Source organism: Sphaerodactylus townsendi, linkage group LG03, assembly GCF_021028975.2.
Source record: "Sphaerodactylus townsendi isolate TG3544 linkage group LG03, MPM_Stown_v2.3, whole genome shotgun sequence".
NCBI lineage: Eukaryota > Metazoa > Chordata > Lepidosauria > Squamata > Sphaerodactylidae > Sphaerodactylus > Sphaerodactylus townsendi.
This window is the reverse complement of record NC_059427.1, coordinates 84,240,925-84,263,507: the sequence shown is the minus strand read 5'-3', so window position 1 is coordinate 84,263,507 and position 22,583 is coordinate 84,240,925. Positions and strand designations below refer to the sequence as shown.

Genomic DNA, 22,583 nt, shown 5'->3' with positions numbered 1-22,583 from the left:
ACCTAGTCCAGCATTCTGCTACTCGCAGTGGCCCACCAGGTGCCTTTGGGAGCTCACATGCAGGATGTGAAAGCAATGGCCTGCTGCTGCTGCTGCTGCTCCTGAGCACCTGGTCTGCTAAGGCATTTGCAATCTGAGATCAAGGAGGATTAAGATTGGTAGCCATAGATTGACTTCTCCTCCATAAATCTGTCCAATCCCTTTTTAAAGCTATCCAGGTTAGTAGCCGTCACCACCTCCTGTGGCAGCATATTCCAAACACCAATCACACGTTGCGTGAAGAAGTGTTTCCTTTTATTAGTCCTAATTCTTCCCCCCAGCATTTTCAATGAATGCCCCCTGGCTCTAGTATTGTGAGACTGTTGAGAAAACTCAGCAATGAAGGAATAAGAGGGGAAGTCCTCCTATGGATTAAAAACTGGTTGAGAAACAGGAAACAAAGAGTGGGTGTAAATGGGAAGTTCTCACAATGGAGAGATGTCGGGAGTGGTGTCCCCCAAGGATCCGTTTTGGGACCAGTGCTCTTTAACCTATTCATAAATGACCTGGAAGTAGGGGTGGGTAGCGTGGTGGCCAAGTTTTCAGATGATACCAAATTATGTAGGGTGGTGAGAACCACAAAGGATTGCGAAGAGATCCAAGCGGACCTTGATAAATTAGGTGAATGGGCTCAGAAATGGCAAATGCAGTTCAATGTAGCAAAATGTAAAGTGATGCACATAGGGGCAAAAAATCCAAACTTCACATACACGCTACAGGGGTCAGTGCTATCAGTCACAGACCAGGAAAGGGATTTAGGCGTCTTAGTTGATAGTTCCATGGGAATGTCAACTCAATGCATGGCAGCTGTGAAAAAGGCAAACTCTATGCTGGGGATCATGCAAAGATTGTTATGCCCTTATATAAAGCAGTGGTGCGACCGCACTTGGAGTACTGTGTCCAGTTCTGGTCGCCGCATCTCAAAAAGGATATTGAGGAGATAGAAAAAGTGCAGAGAAGGGCAATGAGGATGATTGAGGGACTGGAGCACCTTCCCTATGAGGAAAGGCTGCAGCGTTTGGGACTCTTTAGTTTGGAGAGGAGGCGGCTGAGGGGGGATATGATTGAAGTCTACAAAATTATGCATGGGGTAGAAAATGTTGACAGAGAGAAATTTTTCTCTCTTTCTCACAATACTAGAACCAGAGGGCATACATTGAAAATGCTGGGGGGAAGAATTAGGACTAATAAAAGGAAACACTTCTTCACGCAACGTGTGATTGGTGTTTGGAATATGCTGCCACAGGAGGTGGTGATGGCCACTAACCTGGATAGCTTTAAAAGGGGCTTGGACAGATTTATGGAGGAGAAGTCGATTTATGGCTACCAATCTTGATCCTCTTTTATCTGAGATTGCAAATGCCTTAACAGACCAGGTGATTGGGAGCAACAGCCGCAGAAGGCCATTGCGTTCACAGCCTACATGTGAGCTCCCAAAGGCACCTGGTGGGCCACTGCGAGTAGCAGAGAGCTGGACTAGATGGACTTTGGTCTGATCCAGCTGGCTTGTTCTTATGTTCTTATGAGAAAGAGAGAAAAAATTCTCTCTGTCGACATTTTCTAGCCCATGCATAATTTTATAGACTTCAATCATATCCCCCCTCAGACGTCTCCTCTCCAAACTAAAGAGTCCCAAATGCTGCAGCCTCTCCTCATAAGGAAGGTGTTCCAATCCTTCAATCATCCTCGTTGCCCTTCTCTGCACTTTTTCTATCTCTCCGATATCCTTTTTGAGATGTGGCGACCAGAACTGAACACAGTACTCCAAGTGCGATCACACCACTGCTTTATATAAGGGCGTGACAATCCTTGCAGTTTTATTATCAACTCCTTTCCTAATTATCCCCAGCATAGAGTTTGCCTTTTTCACAGCTGCCATGCATTGAGTTGGCATTCCCATGGAACTATCAACTAAGACGCCCAAATCCCTTTCCTGGTCTGTGACTGATAGCACTGACCCCTGTAGCGTGTATGTGAAGTTTGGATTTTTTGCCCCTATGTGCATCACTTTACATTTTGCTACATTGAACTGCATTTGCCATTTCTGAGCCCACTCACCTAATTTATCAAGGTCCGCTTGGAGCTCTTTGCAATCCTTTGTGGTTCTTACCAACCTACATAATTTGGTATCATCTGCAAACTTGGCCACCACGCTACCCACCCCTACTTCCAGGTCATTTATGAATAAGTTAAAGAGCACTGGTCCCAAAACAGATCCTTGGGGGACACCACTCCCGACATCTCTCCATTGTGAGAACTTCCCATTTACACCCACTCTTTGTTTGCTGTTCCTCAACCAGTTTTTAATCCATAGGAGGACTTCCCCTCTTATTCCTTCATTGCTGAGTTTTCTCAACAGTCTCTGGTGAGGAACTTTGTCAAAAGCCTTTTGGAAATCCAAGTAGACAATGTCCACTGGTTCCCCCTTATCCACATGTCTGTTTACACCCCCAAAGAACTCTAGTCAGTTTGTAAGACAGGACTTGCCTCTACAAAAGCCATGCTGACTCTTTCTCAGCAGGTCTTGCTTTTCTACATGTTTTATAATTTTATCTTTAATGATAGATTCTACTAATTTACCAGGAACAGATGTCAAACTGACTGGCCTGTAATTTCCCTCAGCCTTGTCAGAGGCCGACCGCTTTCTTAAAGATTGGTGTGACATTGGCCATCTTCCAGTCTTCAGGGATGGAGGCAGATTTCAGGGATAAGTTGCATATTAAAGTGAGAAGATCAGCAATTTCATGCTTGAGCTCTTTAAGAACTCTTGGATGAATGCAATCTGGGCCAGGGGATTTGGTAGCATTTAGTTTATCCTTAGTTATTAGTTATTGTCCTTAGTTATTACTCTTGTTACCTTCTGTAAATGGCAAAAGATGGGCCACTCAATTCTGAGTCCTGGGTGGTTAGAGATGGCAGTGCCACCCTGCTGCCCCCAGAAGGCTTTTTGTGATGAGGGGAGGCAAAAAACAACAAAAACCCCTCCCTGCCACTGAAAAGCTCTCCACTGGGCTCAATGGTCTCATGCCACCAAAAAGAATGGCAGAAGTTTTAAGTTCCAGGGGCCAGGGTCCCAGGAGGTAAAGCCAGAGTAGAAGCTGACTAATGTTGGCTCCACCCCTGGCCACACCTGGCTGGCATCTTCAGAGGATCTGGAGATGCCAGCCACAGATGCAGGTGAAATGTCAGGAGAAAATACTACTGGAGCACAGCCATTCAACCCGGAAAACCCACAACATCCTTTCTGAACGTTGTCTGAGATGTTGTTTGAGTTCTACTGAATTCAATTAGACTTGTTCCAAGGTAACTTGTATGTAGGATTGCAGTTTAAACTGGTAGAGGCAGCTTGTGGTATAATAGAATAGAATAGAATAGAATCTTTATTGGCCAAGTGTGATTGGACACACAAGGAATTTGTCTCCGGTGCATATGCTCTCAGTGTACATAAAAGAAAATACATTTGTCAAGAATCATAAGGTACAGCACTTAATGATTGTCATATAGGTCTAGTAAGCAATCAGGAAACAATCAATAGTAATAAAAACATAAAATGTAAAATCATAAAATAAAATGAAATGTCAGCACAGGCTATAGTCATACAGTCATAATTGGGAGGAGATGGGTAATAGGAATGATAAAAAAGTAGTGCAGTAATTATATAATAAATATATAATAAATAGTTTGACATTATCGAGGGAATTATTTGTTTAGCAGAGTGATGGCATTCGGGAAAAAACTGTTCTTATGTCTAGTTGTCTTGGTGTGCAGTGCTCTGTAGCGACGTTTAGAGGGTAAGAGTTGAAACAGTTTATGTCCAGGATGCGAGGGGTCAGTAAATATTTTCACAGCCCTTTTTTTTGACCCGTGCAGTATACAGGTCCTCAATGGAAGGCAGGTTAGCAGCAATTGTTTTTCTGCAGTTCTGATTATTCTCTGGAAGTCTGTGTCGATCTTGTTGGGTTGGGCAGAACCAAACCACACAGTTATAGAGGTGCAGATGACAGACTCAATGATTCCTCTGTAGAACTGTATCAGCAGCTCCTTGGGCAGTTTGAGCTTCCTGAGTTGGCGAGAAAGAACATTCTTTGTTGTGCTTTTTTTGATGACATTTTTTGATATTAGGTGACCATTTTAGGTCATGAGATATGATGGAGCCTAGAAATTTAAAGGTCTCTACTGTTGATACTGTGTTGTCTAGTATTGTGAGAGGAGGTAGGATGGGAGGGTTTCTCCTGAAATCTACCACCATTTCTACGGTTTTAAGTGTGTTCAGTTCTAGATTGTTCCAGTGGCACCCACGAGGCTAGTTGTTCAACCTCCCGCCTGTATGCGGTTTCATCAAGTTGTCTCAATGAGACCAATCACTGCTGTATCATCTGCAAATTTCAGTATTTTAACAGATGGATCGTTTGAGATGCAGTCATTGGTATACAGAGAAAAGAGAAGTGGTGAAAGTACACAGCCTTGGGGGGCCCCCTGTGCTCATTTTACAGGTGTCTGATGTAATTTTTCCTAGCTTCACCTGCTGTTTCCTATCTGTTAGGAAGCTTGTGATCCACTTACAAATATGCTCAGGTACTGCTAGCTGATTTAGTTTGGTTAGAAGAATGTCCGGTCTGATAGTATTGAATGCTGAACTAAAGTCAACAAAGAGGACCCCTTGCATAGGTCTTTGGCGATTCAAGATGCTGTAGGATATAGTGCAAAGCCATATTAACAGCATCATCTGTCGATCTATTTGCTCGGTATGCAAATTGCAAGGGGTCCAACAGTGGATCCGTGATGGTTTTCAAATGGTACATCACTAGCCTTTCAAAAGTTTTCATAACTACAGATGTTAGGAGCAACTGGTCTGTAGTCGCTCAGTTCCTTGATGGAAGGCTTCTTCGCACTGGGACGATAGTGGAGTGTTTGAAGCAGGAAGGAACATAGCACATCTCTAGTGATTTGTTAAAGATTTGGGTGAAGATGGGGGCCAATTGGACAGCACAGACTTTTAGGCAAGAAGGTGTTATCTTGTCTGGGCCTGGTGCTTTTCCAGGCTTCTGTCTGTGAAATAGATCTTGCACTTCCTTTCTGAGATCACTAGGGTTGTAAACCCAATGAAATGGGTTCAGTTGTAGGAAGTTTGGCTATTGTTGGTGCATCTGAGATAGAGGTTGTGGAGAAAGGTGACTGTAGATTGTTTTCAAACCTACAGTAGAACACTTTCAGGTCGTCTGCCAATTGCTGATTTCCTTCAGCTTGGGAAGGTGGTTTACTGTAACCGGTGATATTTTTGAGAGTTTTCCACATGTTTGCTGCTTTCGGTTTGGTGAAAACTGATTTTTTAGCTTTTCAGAGTAGTTTCTTTTTGCTGCTCTGATCTCCTTTGTTAATACATTTCTGGCCTGATTGTACAGCATTCTATCACCCTTTCTGTAGGCCTCTTCTTTGGAACGACATAACTGCTTAAGTTTAGCTGTGAACCAAGGTTTGTTGTTACTATATATACGCAAGTTCCTGGTTGGTATACAAAGATCTTCACAGAAGCTGACATATGATGTTACAGTATCTGTGAGTTCATCCAAATCTGCAGAGGTGTCTTTAAAAATATTCCAGTCTGTACAGTCAAGGCAAGCCTGCAGCTTTAACTTTGCCTCTTCAGTCCAAGTTCTCACTGATTTAGTTATTGGTTTTGTGGCTTTAAATCTTTGTTTGTAAGCAGGTACAAGGTGAATCATGCAATGATCAGAATGGCCTACAGCTGCTCGTGGTAAAGACCGATAAGCATCTTTCAGTGTTGTATAGCAGTGGTCTAAGATATTCTTGCCTCTGGTGGGACAGTTGACATGCTGAAAGTATTTTGGTAGGTCTTCCCTTAAGTTTGCTTTGTTTAAATCTCCCAAAATAATAACCAGTGAATCAGGGTATTTGGCTTCAGCCTCCATAATCTGATCAGTTAGAGTTCTTAATGCCTTTTTTACAGACGCTTGTGGATGAATATAAACCAAAAAAAACAGAACTGAATTTATCTCTCGAGGGGAATAAAAGGGTTTGCAATTAATAAGTAAGGACTCCAAATTTTCATCACAGAATTTTTGAATTATTGTTATGTCTTGACACCAGCTTAGTGTTTAAATTACATCATGCTTAGTGTTTAAATTACAGAAGGTTTTATTCAGCAATATTAGGGAAGGGAAAGTCATATGCAGGAGTTTGTTTCAAGGAAAAATGAATCTTGTATTTATAGTGGCATAAGCTTTTGTGATTTAGAGTCCACTTCATCAGAGACATGTATGAATGTATACATGTATGAGGCAGATTACATGTATGAGGATATACAGGAAAAATTGTCAGCAGTGGGGCAAAACAATAATGAAATACGAGAGACAGAATCTGAAATTTCTGTGCAAAACTCACATTTGAAGGAGCAGAGTGATCATTCACAACAGGTGTACTTAGTGATAAAAAAGATATAACAACAACAGGCTACCTGTTATTAACCTTGTACCTAGGTCCTGCAGCAAATCTAAATGCAATTGCTATTCCCACATCCACTCAGACACACTATTATGGGATCTAGTAATAACAGTCCTACTACCAGGGTATATTCACTTGTTCATCCTCCAGTGTAATCTATATTGTTCTTTATCAGCCATGTCCTTTTGCCACTTAAATATGTCAATTTTTATGCAAAAGAATACAGAAATGGAAATGTTCAGAAACCAGTGTGAATATTTCTGTCTTCTAATAACCATTGGTGATGCCCCAAAAAGTCACTGCTGATCATTTATTTATACCATCTTTCTCTGGTTGCTTATATGACGGGTGTAGTCGACCCACGTGGTCAGCGCAAGAACGAGACGAGACGCGGAGATAACATCTGGTGGAGATCGCCAGCAGCGGAAGACCGGAGGTCCGTGTTCCTAGCGAGTCTCCCGCATGCCGGTTCCTGGCACCTTTTATTGTTATTCTATCGGGGGCGTGTAGGAGGGAGGACTGGGGGGAGTTCCGGGAGAGCGGGAGGCGGGAGGTCGGGAGATCATCATGTGATGCATGATCTCACCTGGCTACGTGCGGAGAGGAGCGTAAGCGTCTGAGCCTAATCCTCACCTGGGGGCAAGACCATTGTCCCTGCGCCCGGTGATTGAGCCAGACAGTTCATGACCCGTGACTCATAGGGGGATGAGGAGTGGGGGTGCGGTGCGACCAGAAGGCCGTAGGTCCGTTGGCGTCCCAACGTTCTACTACGGTGCTGCTGGGTCAGCAGTGCATTACTACATCTCCTCCTTTTTTACATTTTAGAAAAGGGGGACCGAAATGCTAAGGGGCGATTTAAAGGGACGCTTGTCTCCTCCGCCGTCTGGTCAAGCTGACCGAGCTGCTTGTGTAACATTAGAACTTGGTTGCGGGGTAAGGGAAATTCGAGTGGCTTCTTACACACGTTACAGGCAATATTAGACACACATTCAACGCAACAAGATCCGATCACGAGGCACACAATTAACCCAATGCAGAGCTGTACAATAGCACTCAACCATCCTCCCGGCAGCCAGCTCCAGAGGGCTGACCACCAATGGGGCAAAACATCATACTTCAGATTAGATACAACTTCTTGCAGCTCACGTACTTTCATATGAATCAATTGGGAATTATCAGAAAGATTAAAACAACACATATTATGTACATTCTCACAACCTTGGTGATGTAATAACAACAAGTAATCAATAGCGGGACACGATTGTCTAGGGTCAGCTTTGATCGAAGTTCCTGCTGCTTTCGGAGGCCAGGGCATCCAGAGCAGTGGAGGTAGAGTTGATGGACTTCAGATGAGGGCACAGGCCAGCCGGCCAATAGTCTTAGCATTGTAGGAAGCGAGTCCGGGACTCCCACTAGGAAGTTGCGAGGGAGACTAACTCCGCTTCGGAGAGGGCGACCGCGTCGCTCCGACAGGAGGGGTCGAAAGGTAGAGCGGAGCGGCGGCGGCGGCGTCCGGGCTCCTGGGGTGGAGCCTGGGGTAGAACGATGGTGAGGCGACTGAGGCAACAAAGAGTTCCGGCAGGGAGTCGGGCGGGAATGTAATTAAACGTTCTCTCCCGCGCGAGGTCCAGAACCAGCCCCTGGGGAGCAGGATGTTTCGAACACGGAGGGAATGTCCTCCATGTGTGTGCAGTTCCAGTTGGCCGAGCAGCGAATGGGCCCGGTCGGTTCCCGTTTGGCTGCGCCGGTAATGCGGGCGCAGGTGTTAGATTCGTGGTTAGCGACAGTCTTGGTGACAAGGGAGAGAGCGCCAGCCGGGAGGGTTTGGACGACGGGTCCCCAGTCGGCGCTCATAGAGTACCTGATGGATGAGGCGTTCATGAAGGGGCTTAGCCCAGACTCCGCTAGGAAGTCTCCGGGCGCTTTGCAGACGGGGAGCAGGCAGGAGCTTAGCAGGCTTCCGACTCCTAGGTACTGGCCCAGGCAGAAAAGATGAGACGTTGGCAGCGGCAGCAAACTGCTCCCAGATGTTGGTCTGGTGAAAGCTTCGTCAGGGGTGGCCGCATCGCCATCGGCAGTGAGGCGCAGCAGAGCAGGCAAAAGGATGGTGGTCCGCCCGAAGTTGGCGGTGATGATCAGCCGAAGAGGAGCGGCACAGAGGTTCTCGGGTGTCTCGGGGTGGTCCTGCTGGCGCCTTGCTTGCAGCTCTAGGAGGCTTGGCTGGTGAGTCAGCCTTGACGTCTCCCCAGGTCATTCCGGGTCTTTGGCGCGTTGGCGGCGGCGTTCTCGTTGAGACCGGGCATGGGCGGATCGCTTTAGAGAGATGTGTTCCATCTCCGGGATGGGGTTGGTTTCCTCCTGGCGCCATTCCATGCAGGTTAGGCCTGTCATGGCTTTAATCCGGAGTCCACAGGGACCTGTAGGAAGAGGGACTGAAACACCCCCCCCTTTTCCCAGGTTAGGGGGGGGGGCCCGGGTCCCGCCAGGCTCAGTTTAGAGCGGATGGCGGGAGATCAGGATCGGGTTTTGTTTGAGTTGGGGTTTAGAGTAGAGTCTAGAGTTTAATATAAGAAGGCTTGTTTTGTAGCCTGTGAAGGTTGCTTTTAATGCAATCCTCCTGAGGGCCGCCTATCCCTCTTTCTTTAATTGTTTGACAGGGAGGGCAGGAGGTAAGGGCGACCCTGGTGGGAATTCACCAAAGCCGCCATCAGTGGTGCGCCAAGGCTGGTGGGTCCGAATACCTCGAGGGGAGGGAACAGAAGCCCGAGGTCCTGGGGATTGTGGGTATGCATGCTTAATCAGCAACACAAAGGGGGGGCTTTGGAAGGCTTTGGGGATGGGTGCATCCGGGGAAGGAAGCAATCAGGCGATTAGGAGGCAGATTCCTCGCGACACAAACAAAAGAAAGGGGGGTTTCTTTGCAAAGGGTTTGCACTTTTACCGTGACCTTTGGTGGCTGGAACGCAGGAAGCTGGATGGTGCTAAAATTTTTGATCCGAATTATCTTTGGGTAAAATTGCCGCCGCCCGGGACCGGCCTCCTTAAGGGGCGGTTTCGGCTGGGCTGGCCTAATACTAACGTGGTAACTGCGAAGTAAAGTTGCCAGGCGGCTGGGCAGCCATAACCCCAAACGTGGTTTTGGGTATTAGGCGCATAATGGCGGCAGCCCCTTTTTAAACTGGGCTGGGGCCTGGTCCTGAGCAGTGCTAGCGGTATCAGGGACGGGCCCAGATTTTAATCCAGGGAGGGCCAGTTTCAAGCTAATTCGGGTCCCTCCCGCCTCTACTGGTCGAAAAACAGAGAGAGAAGAGGAGGGGAGGGGAAACAGTTTCCTTACGGAAATTCAGAAAGTAATTTTACCGGGAAGCGTAACGATTAGGATCAATGATCTGTGACGCGCTTTACCCATCCCAGACCAGAGTCGCTTTTAACTTGACCTCATGAGGTCCCTCTCCCCAGAGATTGACATGAATGTCTTAAAAGCGATGAGGCCCGGACTGTGATGCTGCCGCTCAAGTCCTGGGCTGTTGACCGTGGTAGCTGGCCGGATGCTCCGTCTCGCCGGGTCTGTCTCCCCCCCCACCCCCCAGATGTGCGGGCAAGCCTCGGTCGGCCCACTGGTCGAGGGCCAACTTGGCTGCTCTGATAGCCCCGGTAACATCAGCGCCGGTGTCCACCAGGCCCTTGAACATGCATCCTTCTCATGGCGAGGAAGCTCCAGGTATGGGCGGAGCTCCCGAGTAAGCGTCTCCACCGCCAGCTTGCGCTTTATCGGGTGAGGTGTAGGCTGCGCCCATGTTGGCTGCTTGGGCTTGTAGCGCTTTATTGGGTCGGCAGCGGGCGAAGCGATGGGGCAGAGAGAATCAACTGAGCGCCCAGCTGGCTCCGGCAAGGCAACTCCTGTGGAATGTTTGTCCAGACCTGGAGATGGATGGGTCGCTTGGTGCGTGGAGTCGAGGGACATCACTCCGGGGACGGCATGAACAGTCCCTGCTTCATGCGGCAGAGGCCTTTGGCAGCACTACAGCCCAATAGTCCCGGCAGGGATGGGCTCGTCGTGCATGGGTTGGGGCGACAAGAACCTCGTGGGGGAACTTGAAGGAGATGGGCTGGGTGCATCTTGCGAAAGTGAGATGCCAATGCAGGAGGTGGTTTCTGGCAGGGGCCTTGGTGTTTGGGTCTGCTCTAGTACTCTCCCTCCTTGGTCCTGGGTTGGGGAGACGCCCGGGCGGAGTTTCCCGACGGGCAGTCGCTTTCTCCAGTGGAAGCCTTTCTGGCAACGTGGGCACCGGGTTTTAGGTGGCCTTCTCCTCCTGCACTGGGGGAGTGACCTCTCCTCCATGCGGGGTTGTAGGCCCCCCCACCGGGCTGCCTACACTCCCTTCAGAAGTGTCCGGATCTGCCGCGAGTTAAAGCAGTGCCATTCACTGAGACTGCCTCCTCGCCCGGTGGAGAGTAAGCTGCGGCGAGGAGGCTAGGCTTTGGTGGGCGGAGGATCCGGATGTCCTGGCAAGCCTTAAGCATGGTCGGCCAGTTCAGGATTTTTTGCCCAGGCCCGGGTGATTGCCCTCGCGGCACTCCGTGGAAGCGCTTCTCTTTTGCGCAGGCGCATGAGGAGCTCGTTTTGGGCCTTCTTCGCTATCTACTCTGCCTCTTTGAGCGCCTTCCTGGAGCCTATGTTCACAAAAATGCGGCATAGGGGCTCTTTGGGGTTTTTGCCGGATGGTAGAGAAATCTCTGGGTTGGCTGGCCGTGCGTTGGGGACTTTGACAAATGCCTTATATAGCGACTCAGAAGGCGCAATCGTAAGGGTGGCCTCAGGCAGGACAATCTGATGTCGTTGGGGCTGGTGGAAAGCATGTCCGAAACCGTAAAGCTGAGCTGCTGTGTAGGCGCCGCCCGGCGGCTCCCACCTTGCTGATGGCATTGCTGGCGAACTTCGCTCTTCCCAGATCATACAAATTGTGCTGGGCCCAGGAGCATGCGAAAAGGTGGTTTTCCAGTCGTCCGAACCATTAGGTGATTCCTCAGCGATTGCCTCCAGCATGCCTCTCCACGTGAGGGGCTAGTGATTCCCCTCACGCCTCGCGATCGCTTATGGAGCTTCCAGTGAGGATGTTATAGTTCAAAGGGCTGCAATTTCTGACAACCCGCCGAATGACGCTTCACCCTCCCCTCGGTATCTGTGAAATGGACGGGGCAACAATGCAAGAATATCGGCATCGCTCTTCCTCGCCAGGGTTTCTTTCTTCTGCAGATCGTGGCTAATACGTGCTCTATGCAGAGTTTTGAAACCCGCGCCTATTATGCGATGGCAGCTTTGGACGGAGAGTGCAGTGGCTGGCTTCGGAAAATGAAGGCGGAGCAAAGGGGAGGGGGCGGGCTGAGCCGGAGAAGCTTTGAAATGGGTGAAGGAGCAAGGGTAGCAGAAGGAGGACGAGGCGTCCACCGATTTAGTGGATAGGAGAAAATTCCGGGTTGGGAAATTGAGAGGAATTGAAAAGATCGAAAGGAGGGCTGGCCTACAGCAAGGGAGCCACCATAGGGTCTGCAGGCTGGGATGGTATGACAAAACATTGTCTCCACGTCCCAGTAGGCAGCGACATCGGGCGCCGCCAGTGCTCTGTCGCGAAGAGTCGCGGCCTTCGATGTTTTCCCCAGTCCTTAAGATTCAATGTCCCCCTCTGGGTACCATGGACACTGAGCTTCAATCTCTCTCAACTTCAGTTCTTGCGCAGCCTCCCTTCTCTTTACGGGGACCCAGCCGCATTTCGCTAACGCTTTCCAGTTCGTCAACGTGCTTGTCATAAGTAAGCCCTGCTTTTGCAAGCTCCCATACTCACCGGTGTTCCGTCGGGACGAGAGAGAGTGTCCTATGGTAGGACGCTGGGATGTCTCTGGATCGCGCCGCATCCAGAGGACGAGGCGATACCGGAAACGGTGGTCCCTGGATCTTGCGCCGATCCAGCCGGACTTCCGGGTATCGCGGCCCTTCCCCAGGCGGACGGTGAGCAGGGTGGAGGTCTCGAGGATTCCCGGGTTTCGGCACCAGCTTGTAGTGCGCACTCCACGTGGTCAGCGCCAAGAAGCGAAGCGCAGACGACGCGGAGATAACATCTGGTGGAGATCGCCAGCAGCGGGAGACCGAGGTCCGTGTTCCTAGCGAAGTCTCCCCGCGATGCCGGGTTCCTGGCACCCTTTTATTGTTATTCTATCGGGTGCGTGTGGGAGGGATGACTGGGGGGAGTTCCGGGAGAGCGGGAGGCGGGAGGTCGGGAGATCATCATGGTGATGCATGATCTCACCTGGCTAAATCGCATGCGGAGAGGAGCTGTAAGCGTCTGGAGCCCTAATGAAATCCTCACCTGGGGGCAAGACCATTGTCCCTGCGCCCGGTGATTGAGCCAGACAGTTCATGGCCCGTGACTCATAGGGGGATGAGGAGTGGGGGTGCGGTGCGACCAGAAGGCCGTAGGTCCGTTGGCGTCCCAACGTTCTACTACGGTGCTGCTGGGTCAGCAGTGCATTACTACAGACGGGCAGCCCTATCTACAAGCCACTGCCCCCAAAGAAGCTTTTTGGTGGTGTGGGTAAGTCAAAAAGCCTCCCGGCCACCAAGAAGCTTCAGTGGTCGACAATGAACTTATGCTAGCCAAAAGACTGGCTTAAGTGTGGTCTGCGGCCTGCCAGCATAATATTGGCTCCCTGCCCTCATCTCTAGCCCACCCCCACTTAGCCGGCAGCTGAGGTGGGATGCTGACGCGGAATCCAGGGCTGTGTTCTAGCACCCGGGGACAGCAACTGCATGCTGGCAGAATTGTCCCACCACCGAGGTAAGTGCTCCAGGGAGGGCAAATCCTCCAGCACAGCTGGCAAACTGCTCCCAATATGCAAAGTAAAGAAAGACCCCCATTAACCCTCACTCTAAGAAAATGTCTGCAAGCCTCATTCAAAGGTCTTACAAACACAGGCCCTTTCCGCACGGGCCAAAAACGGCGGCCTGGGGACGGCAAAAGTTGTTCGCACAGGCGGCGCTGCTGAAACGCAGCAGCGCCGACCTGGCTCCCCTTCCCCTCCCTCAGGGCGGTGTCAGGCCGCCCTCAAAAACACCCGTTTAAAGGGTAGTTTTTGAGTAAACAGCATATTCCTGGCGGTGCGGTGCGGTGCGGTGCGAACAGCACCGCCGGGAACACGCTTTTTCCCCATCCCTCTGCCACTTACCTCGTCGCCGTCGTTGCCCTGCTGTCCTCCTAAGACCCTCCCTCGCTGACCTCTGACCCCTGGAGGACAGCGCCGGCCTCTGCTGCGCCAGCCTCTGCTGGGGCCGCTTGCATGCTTGCGTGTGAACAGCCTCCACCCCCACGCCGGCAGAATTCTTGCCAGTGTGAGGGCGCATAGAGGCCCGTGCAGAAAGGGCCACAATGATGGTACAGTGCCTCCTAGAACCTTCTAATCTAAAAGCAATGCCCCACTACCCTTCTGAGTGCAAGTTACATTGGAGAAGCAATGGGCTCCAGTTCAGAAGCCCCCAATCTTTTTGAGCCTGCAAGCACCCCTGAATTTTGACACAGAATGCCTGCAACAGGAGGCAAAAGCAGCCACAGAATGGCTGTCACAACTTACCTTCAATGATACAATGAAGTACCGGTATCTTTTAAAAATCTGCATAGCCAATCAGAAGCCTTGCTGGGCAAAATCTACATCTTGCCACACCCACTTTCTAAAAGTACTTGGTGGACATTAGAAAATGTGTTGATTAGCACTACTGCTGGGATCCCCTGCTCTAAATGACGCCAAGTGAGCCATCGTAAACAGAGGAATAACTAAAGGTGGCAATCAGAAGATTCCAGTTTGCACATGAGGACATATGGGAAGTACAGGCCTTTAGGTACAGTCCTAACCCATTAAGGATTTTAAAAGTTATCAACAGCAAGTTTAATGGAACTTGGAAGCAAACTGATAGTCAATATAGATGTTTTTAAATATGCAGTATGTGTTCTAGTCAGTTAGCTCCTGACAACAATTTCATTTCCAGATTTTCAAGAGCAGACCAACATAGACCTATTCTGTACATCTGGTTTTTGTCAATTTTGGCACCAAACTACTTTTTTCCCCACATAGGTTTTGTCTCTTAAAGAAGTAGCTTCGACTCTTCCTCAGCTGTTCTCCACATTTTAATGGGCACTTTTGCCAAGCCAATTCTGCTCTTTTAGTTTGTTTTTTTGCTGCCCATTGAGGCCCACCCAACCCCTACATCCAACCTCCCCAACTGATTCCTTGCCACCCTTCTGCCTTTTCCCTTCCCTCCAGTGACAAGTTTTGCACCTTTAATTTTTTTTTAACATGCAAGATTAGTGATGAAATGCTGAGGAATCTGTCTTCACATAGTTTGGTTCTTCTGGTCTTCTAGCTGGCTGCTATGAAACTGACCAGAAAGCTGTGTGACCCCGAAACTGACTAGAAGTAGATTGTGACAAAAAAAAAACCCATGGTCAGTTTAAAAACAAATAAAACAATAAAATATTGTTAGATTAGAGGAGCATTAAAGCAATAGCAGGTCTCTGAATCCCCAGCTTTCATTTTTTTAAAGCATATTTCTGCGAGGGAAGAGGCTAGAGACTTTCTTTTAAAAATATGAAAGCTGGGAATTCAGAGAACCTGCTAAGTATTGCTTCAGCACTTCAGCGATCTAGCAATATTCTCTACCACATGTGTGGTACCACATGTGTGCTGACTGTCCAGTTATTAAACACAGAATCTCCAGTGACAAATTTGGTGAAGGAAGACATCTCTCTAGTGTTTTTGCGCAGTAGTGCCAGACACCATGTGCAAAACATTCTGAGAGAGTTGGTACTGTGACACCACCAGAGATGCTATCACTGACATCCAGTACCCTTGCTGGATATTACTATTTATTTAGCCACGTGCAAAAGAAATACTCCAACTTTACAGCAGAAAGGATTCCGAGAAAGGGCATGCATGCAGAATGATTTTCCCAAGCTGATTTTAATGCTAACAAATTGACTGTTGATGAAATCATAGCCCATAGGGGTCTGCAACCTGCTGCTCTCCAGATGTTAATGGACTACAAATCCCATCAGCCTTGATTGGAAAGGGGCTGATGAGAATTGTAGTCCATGAACATTTGGAGAGTCGCAGGTTGCAGACCTCTGAAACCATGTATTAGTATGCCCATGTTGGCTGAGAACTGGCAAACCACATGTAAGAAAAGAACTTCAGAGACTCCGTTGTGAAATTGCTATGATTCTTAGAAAGTGTTATTGTTGGAAGAGGTCTTAACACTAAGGTTTTCTCACTCACTAAGGATGTTATTCTTAATGCAGTTTATGAACGTTTGGCTCCACTGTTTACATTCATCCTCTGCACCCTACCCTTGTGCCACCTGGAGAGCTACAAATCTGATGAAACGGGCTGTAGCATTTGGAAGCTTTCAATTGACTTTATGCCCCTGCTTCCCTTTTTACCAGTTTGTTCTAGACGCATACATCTCCTGTAACATCTATGAATTATGTAGCAGATATGATGCACTGTTTTAATTATATTTTTTATGATGGGCTCCGGATGTTATATTTTTGTGAATTCTGTTATTCATTTTAGGAAGGCCATTGTACTAAAACCATTTCTGTACACAATTGTTTGGAAACAGCCTCTTCTGCAAAATCACGCGTCTGTTAGTCTTTGCTGTAAGGCTCATTTTTGTTAGACGGCTATTTATGGTCACTAGTGTTTCCTGCAGCACCCAGAACATTTGTTTTATAGAAAGTCGCCGCTGATTTCTGGGAAACCGATTCTCAGCCTCTTGGCCTTCAGCGTTCCTATTTCTCCAGCCCATGGAGTAGCGGCAGGCCTCTCAGCCAGCACTTGGAGTAGACGGGAGAGGCGTACAAAGAACTCGCGGGCCAATGAGAAATACGCTTCTACATGAGTAACTGGTCCTGTTCTCCAATCAGGAGAAGGCTTGTTGCAGGATGTCCGCGCGACCCCGAGAAGTCTATAAAAGGAGGCCACGCGAGGCCGCGCGTTTCCCCTTTGGGTAGCGCTGAAGCGCCGCGTCTTTTCTGTCTCTGAGGCAAAAACCGCGCGGGAGAGAAGGGAGGAGCAGCGGCAGTTGACGACACTGAGGTGAGGGGGGAGCAGATCCGGACGGCGCTTTCGAAGCGGGATTCCGGCTGGCCTCCGATCGCAACCGGAGTGACATTTAACGTGAGTACTGAAAGCTTTCGAGGCTCTGAGGGGTCGTGAGGGGGGCTGGGCCTACTCCGCGAACTGAGGCGCTTTTCTCGCTCGTGAGGCCTCCGTGACGTGGGGGCTTCCGTTGTGTCTCTCGCCTAGGTATCAGCAGCGGCGCGGTCTCCGGACAGGCACCATGGCCGAGGTGGAGCATCAGTTGGGCGCCACTCAGAACGGGCACGAGGCGGAAGCGGCCGAGGGCTCCGCGGGTGGCGGCGGCGGCGGCAACGAGGAGCAGCAGCTGCAGCAGCAGATGGAGGAGGAGGAGGAGGAAGAGGTGGTGGCGGCCGTGGCCGGGGAGGAAGAGGAGGCGGCCGAGGCAGGGGACGGAGGAGAGGAGGGTCAGTCGGCCGCTCCGGCCGAGGCGACTGGCAGCCAGAATGGAGCCGAGGGTGACCAGATCAACGCCAGCAAAAACGAGGAAGACGCGGGGTGAGTGCGGCGGCCTCCCTTCCTTCCCCTGCGCCATGCCATGCGGCCGGCCGTGTGGTGGCGGAGGAGGGCCGGGCCCAAGGCCGCTTCCGCTCTGCGCCGCTGCAGGCTCCGACAAAGGGCGGCTGCGTGGCGCGGCGCGGCCTGCAAGTGAGCCTGAAGCAGACAATGAGCCGGGCCGGAGTCGCCACGACGGCGGCGGGACCGCTTCCTTTGTTCTGGAGCTGCCTTTTGTTGCTGCCATGTGGCGGTGGGAGGGCGGGAGAGCGAGGGAGCCGCGGTTTTTTGTTCGCAATGGCTGAGTGCGCCCCCTCCCCGCTTTGTGACAGCTGAATCGTCGGTGTATTTTAGGTAACCTTGAAAATTCATCTTTTCAGCTCATCGCTTGGGCTGCTTTTCTTTAGTAATATACCAAGTGGTTCCTTCCTAACCCTGAGGTTGTCTGTAACTTCTAAGGATTGTATCATAAGAGTAACATGCTGCATAGAAAATATCATTGCGTAATTGAGTGCATTTATGTAAATCCACAGATGCACAGTTATTTGTGAACTTTAAGTTGCCGTCCAATATTTTCATATGGTCGTTGGGAATCAAAAACAGATTTATTGGTGAAGAGTGGTTGAACTATTGATTGCTGTTATAGGTTTGTTGGCCCTTGAAGCTGATTAATTCTGTCACCTTTTTCCTGATCCTTGCAGTAGTAGCTTCTTCCCCAAAACAGTAAAACTAATTCATGATTCAGTGCCACATGACTATGCTACTTACATAGGTGTGCTGTTTCACAGTTTTGATACTGTCCTACCCAAACAGGTGTCTCCTCATTGTGAATATCTTTTTACTTTTAACAACTAACAATAGTTTCTGAGTATTATTCTGTCCCCATAGCATAAAGTGTGAGAAGCCTTACAATTTATTAATTACTTTGCAAAGCTACACCATTTTTTAAAGATGGGCATTGTCATTTCTGATTAACCAATTTGGGACTCATAAAAACTTTTGCTGGAATAAAATTCTAGCAAAAATTTTCTGGACACATGTTTGTTACAAGGAACTGACATAGTAAGGGGGAAAACAACATAGCAGAAAGAAACTGCATACTCTTGTGTTAGTGCATGCTCTGTTGAGATTTTGTTATTTATTTTAATGATTTATCTGCTAAAATGTTGCAATGAATGCCCCAAACTAGTACTTATAAGAAATGTAATTACCAGTTTGCAGCATACTTAGTTGTAGCTTTATCTGAGTTTTTATTGTAGATAACTGAAACTTTAAATTGAATTGTATTTTGTGTTGGTATAATAGTACATATGATATGTGTTAAGTTGAGTGATTAATGTATTATGAACTATTTGCAGGTCATAAAGAAATGGATGGTAACTGCTCATTTATTCAAACATTTTAAGATTCAGTATTGTTAATGATAACTGTTGTATTAAAACTCTGTTTCAGGAAAATGTTTGTTGGTGGTCTCAGCTGGGATACAAGCAAGAAAGACTTGAAAGACTACTTCACAAAATTTGGTGAAGTGTCTGACTGCACCATAAAGATGGACCCCAATACAGGAAGATCAAGAGGTTTTGGGTTCATTCTCTTCAAAGAGGCAGGAAGTGTTGACAAAGTAAGCTTGAAGGGTTAGAAACCTAAATTCTAAGTGCTCCTCTAAATTCTAATTTCATCCTAACTTCTTAAATTATTTGTTAGGTTTTGGAACAGAAGGAGCACAAGTTAGATGGACGAGTGATTGATCCTAAAAAGGCAATGGCAATGAAGAAGGATCCTGTGAAGAAAATATTTGTTGGTGGACTTAACCCAGAAGCAACTGAAGAGAAAATCCGGGAATATTTTGGTGACTTTGGAGAGGTGTGTATGGAAATAAACATTTCTGGAAATTTTGAAGCTGTGGGAGGAAAAACATGTTCTTCCTGTTGTTTTTTGAGTGGGGAAATGGAAATGTTGGGGAATACTGGAATATATGCAATACTTACTGTCCTAACAAAATAAAATATGTAGTGTATAACATACTTAAAATATAAAGTTGCAGTGTTTGACATTTATAAAATGTAAAAGTTATGCTTTAGTATTCTATAAGGAAAATTGCAGATATTCCCAGTGCTTGAGAAAAAACGGAAAACTGATTTCACCCTATGGTATCTTAGCATACGTACTTTAATTTTTGCTGTTTGGTAAACAGAATTCAGTTCTCACATGAACTTTCAAAGTTTTTTTCTGGAGCTTTGGTGTAGTTTCTGCCCTACTTCCTGATCTTTATTTCCCTCCAATAAGATAGCGCAGTAAGCTATTTGTTGCCCCATCTGTGGGTATATGTATCACAGTGGTTTGAGGGAGAGGTGAACAGGTGAACCACAAGTCAGGTCAAAAGTACAAAAGAAAATTGAAAAGCAATGGAAGCCCTGCTTGCTCCTCTCATTACGATTATGTATCCTTTGAGGTTCAGAAATGAATCCTTGATTTAAGAACTGTCTGTTCTACAGCATGCTCACCTTGTGTATAAAAGCATTCAAAACAGGAAAATATTTTGGAGAAGTTTTTTTTAGTACTCCCCAAAATTCCCAGCAGCCGAGAGGAGAGGTGAATGCATTTGTATTAAGTAGAAGGATTGTGGGAATTGGACACAAGCTCTCTACATCTTCTGTAACATTAGCTCATGCTGTTCTGAGGATACAACATTTCAACTTCTGACAGTGAATTAGTGCCTTATAGCTCTACAGCAGTAGCAGTTTTGTGTAATGTTTTGAAAACTAGAACTTAGAGGGAATGGATAGATCGGCTAGCATTTACAAAAAACTCATCTTGTCATAGTTAAGAGCACTAGCCAGTTAGATATGAGAATCTGTTGGGAAAGCCTTGTTCCAGAAGATCCAGAAATTTTACAGCAGAATTTGAATTTCTTAAAAAGAAACTATTATATAGTAAAGGTTCTCAGGTCTCATTTATCAAGTAATTTAATCCAATAGATTTATCCATCTAAACATTAATTATTATTGTTTTACTAGATTGAGGCAATTGAACTCCCAATGGATCCAAAGACCAATAAAAGAAGAGGGTTTGTGTTCATCACATTTAAGGAAGAAGAGCCAGTCAAGAAGATTTTGGAGAAAAAATTTCACAATGTTAGTGGCAGTAAGGTAGGAATAAGTGGCATTGAGCTTAATGGCTCATTTAACGATTGTCTATGTGGAAATATAGTTGGAGAAAACTTAGTGCTGAAATATTCATGATCTATTACATTATGAAAGGTTCCAAATTTCAGTAAAGTTCTGTATTACTGTAGTGTATCATGGTCACTGAGGAAGGTTTTAAATCCTGAAGAAAGATCAGTTTAAATCAAGACATGCTTTGACATTTTAAATATTTTTGTCTTATTCTCTGTCCCTCTCCATGTATCTTAAGCTAAAACATACCTGTTTTGCTGTAACTGAGTAGGGAATAAGGAATCTAGCCTCAAATCTGAACACTACAATTTGCTGTATGGTACAGTTATGAGGGAATAGGAAATTATGTTTGGGCCTGTATCCCTTACCGCCATGGTGGCGAACCTATGGCACTCCAGATGTTCATGGACTACATTTCCCAATTGGCCATGCTGGCATGGGCTGATGAGAAATGTAGTCCATGAACATATGGAGTGCCATAGGTTCGCCACCACTGCCTTACCTTAACTTCATCTATTGCTGAAAGATATAATAAGCCATTAGAGGCTTTGCCTCCTTTTCGGCGATTGATTGAACAAAATTTCTCATTTTTATAAATCCTTCTTAAAGCACATTTTTTAAAAAGCAAATTAAAATTGCCTACCACAGACAGAGATGGGAAGGAGCAGATGCATGATATTGTGCAAAAAAGAAAATACAGCAATTGCACAGCTGTAGTAAAATTAGTTTTTTAAAAAAGCTGCAGGATCTATCTGCTTTTAAATTATGGAGCAGTTGATCTGTGTTCATAGTCTCATTCGAAGGACACGTGAACAAATAAAATAACTTTGTTTCTCAACTGAAAAGCTACACATGCATTTATCTGTAATTAAGTTTAAAATGTGGCATTAAGGGTTGTTTGGCCCTAATGCAGAAATGAGGAATGAAAAAAATGTTGTAAATGGGAAGGTGATAAGGTTGCTGTTAAGATTTTTCAATAATAGTGATGGTGAGGGCCCAAGTTGAAGATGCTACCATGCCAGAGTCTATACTTTCATGTGTTTGTACCGGAATTTCTCTCAGCTCTGTTTACATATTCTGAAACCTTTTTTATTTCAGTGTGAGATAAAGGTAGCCCAGCCAAAAGAAGTCTATCAACAGCAGCAGTTTGGTTCTGGGGGTGGCAGAGGAAGAGGTGGAAGAAGAGGTGAGTATTGTACACGCTACTTTAGTATGGACACATTCTAAAACAAACTTCTATACTAAAATGGGATTTTGTGGATGGTTTTCCTTTCTATAGCTCAAAGTCAAAATTGGAATCAAAGTTATGGCAATTACTGGAACCAGGGTTATGGGAGTCAAGGATACGGCTATCAGCAAGGTTATGGTGGCTATGGAGGCTATGATTATTCAGGATATGGGTATTTTGGATATGGACCGGGATATGATTACAGTAAGTAAAGAGAACTGTATTGGGTATATGTAAGCATAACTAATTAGCAGTTGAACACATTTAATCTCTTGTCCACAGGTCAAGGCAGTTCAAATTATGGAAAGGCTCCAAGACGTGGTCATCAGAATAACTACAAGCCATATTGATCAAAGGTATTCAGGTATGCAGTGGCATGCAATGCAGGACTGCTGCATAAGTTTTGTACTTAATGCTGTAGATGGACATTACAATTATGTACCAAATTTAACTTTACAATACATTTCTATGGCCTGTTATGTGTATCAGAAGAGCTCCCTGGAAAAGTCTTTGTTTAATATTTACAGATAATAGTTGTCTAGACAGTGTGGTGTGTAAATTTCAGCCTTGCTGAAGATTAATGATTTTATGGATAGGTTAGATTGAAACTGATTTTGAGGGTCTGCTTAAAGCTGCAGCGCTGCATCTAGGGGCTGCCATGGAGCTAACTATAAACTATGTTATTCAAGTTGTACAGAATAAGATGCATCTTAGGGAACCAGTGTCACTTTCCACCTTTTTATTTTGTATTGGTTTTGTGTCATACATTTCCTGTAATGGAAGTGTTAATTTTACTGTACTTTTTGGTACCTTTTTGGAATCTAATGTATTGTAAGGTATTTTACATGTGTTCTGATTCACCATGACATGGATATTGATACTATCCTAGCTTTTGAATAAAAAAGCATAATCCAGTGCCGTGTGCCATTATTCCAGCTGTCCAGTTACAGAGCAGTGAAAAAATTGTCAAAGTTTAGTAGAAATGTTAGTGTCTAGCG

General features: G+C 46.6%; 1 protein-coding gene across 2 annotated transcripts; it reads left to right on the top strand.

Annotated features, from left to right (window-relative positions):
• Positions 1–16,529: 16,529 nt before the first annotated feature.
• Positions 16,530–22,500, top strand: HNRNPAB (heterogeneous nuclear ribonucleoprotein A/B). 2 transcript variants are annotated; one of them, XM_048491197.1, is made up of 8 exons: positions 16,530–16,725; positions 16,855–17,184; positions 18,634–18,802; positions 18,886–19,044; positions 20,199–20,330; positions 21,456–21,543; positions 21,637–21,789; positions 21,868–22,500. In XM_048491197.1, the coding sequence occupies exons 2-8, from the start codon at positions 16,889–16,891 to the stop codon at positions 21,933–21,935; spliced, it is 1,065 nt and encodes a 354-aa protein (XP_048347154.1). In that variant the 5' UTR covers positions 16,530–16,725; positions 16,855–16,888; the 3' UTR covers positions 21,936–22,500. The 2 variants fall into 2 exon arrangements, with proteins under 2 accessions (XP_048347154.1, XP_048347156.1); XM_048491199.1 differs by lacking the exon at positions 21,637–21,789 and having other exon boundaries at positions 16,533–16,725.
• The last annotated feature ends 83 nt before the right edge of the window (positions 22,501–22,583 follow it).

Bases quoted from the DNA above. Each gene is read 5' to 3' on its own strand.
- HNRNPAB (XM_048491197.1), top strand. From the start codon at position 16,889: ATGGCCGAGGTGGAGCATCAGTTGGGCGCCACTCAGAACGGGCACGAG. The intron at 18,803-18,885 runs GTAAGCTTGAAG...ATTATTTGTTAG, and splicing joins AGGCAGGAAGTGTTGACAAA to GTTTTGGAACAGAAGGAGCA. The intron at 21,790-21,867 runs GTAAGTAAAGAG...TCTTGTCCACAG, and splicing joins TGGACCGGGATATGATTACA to GTCAAGGCAGTTCAAATTAT.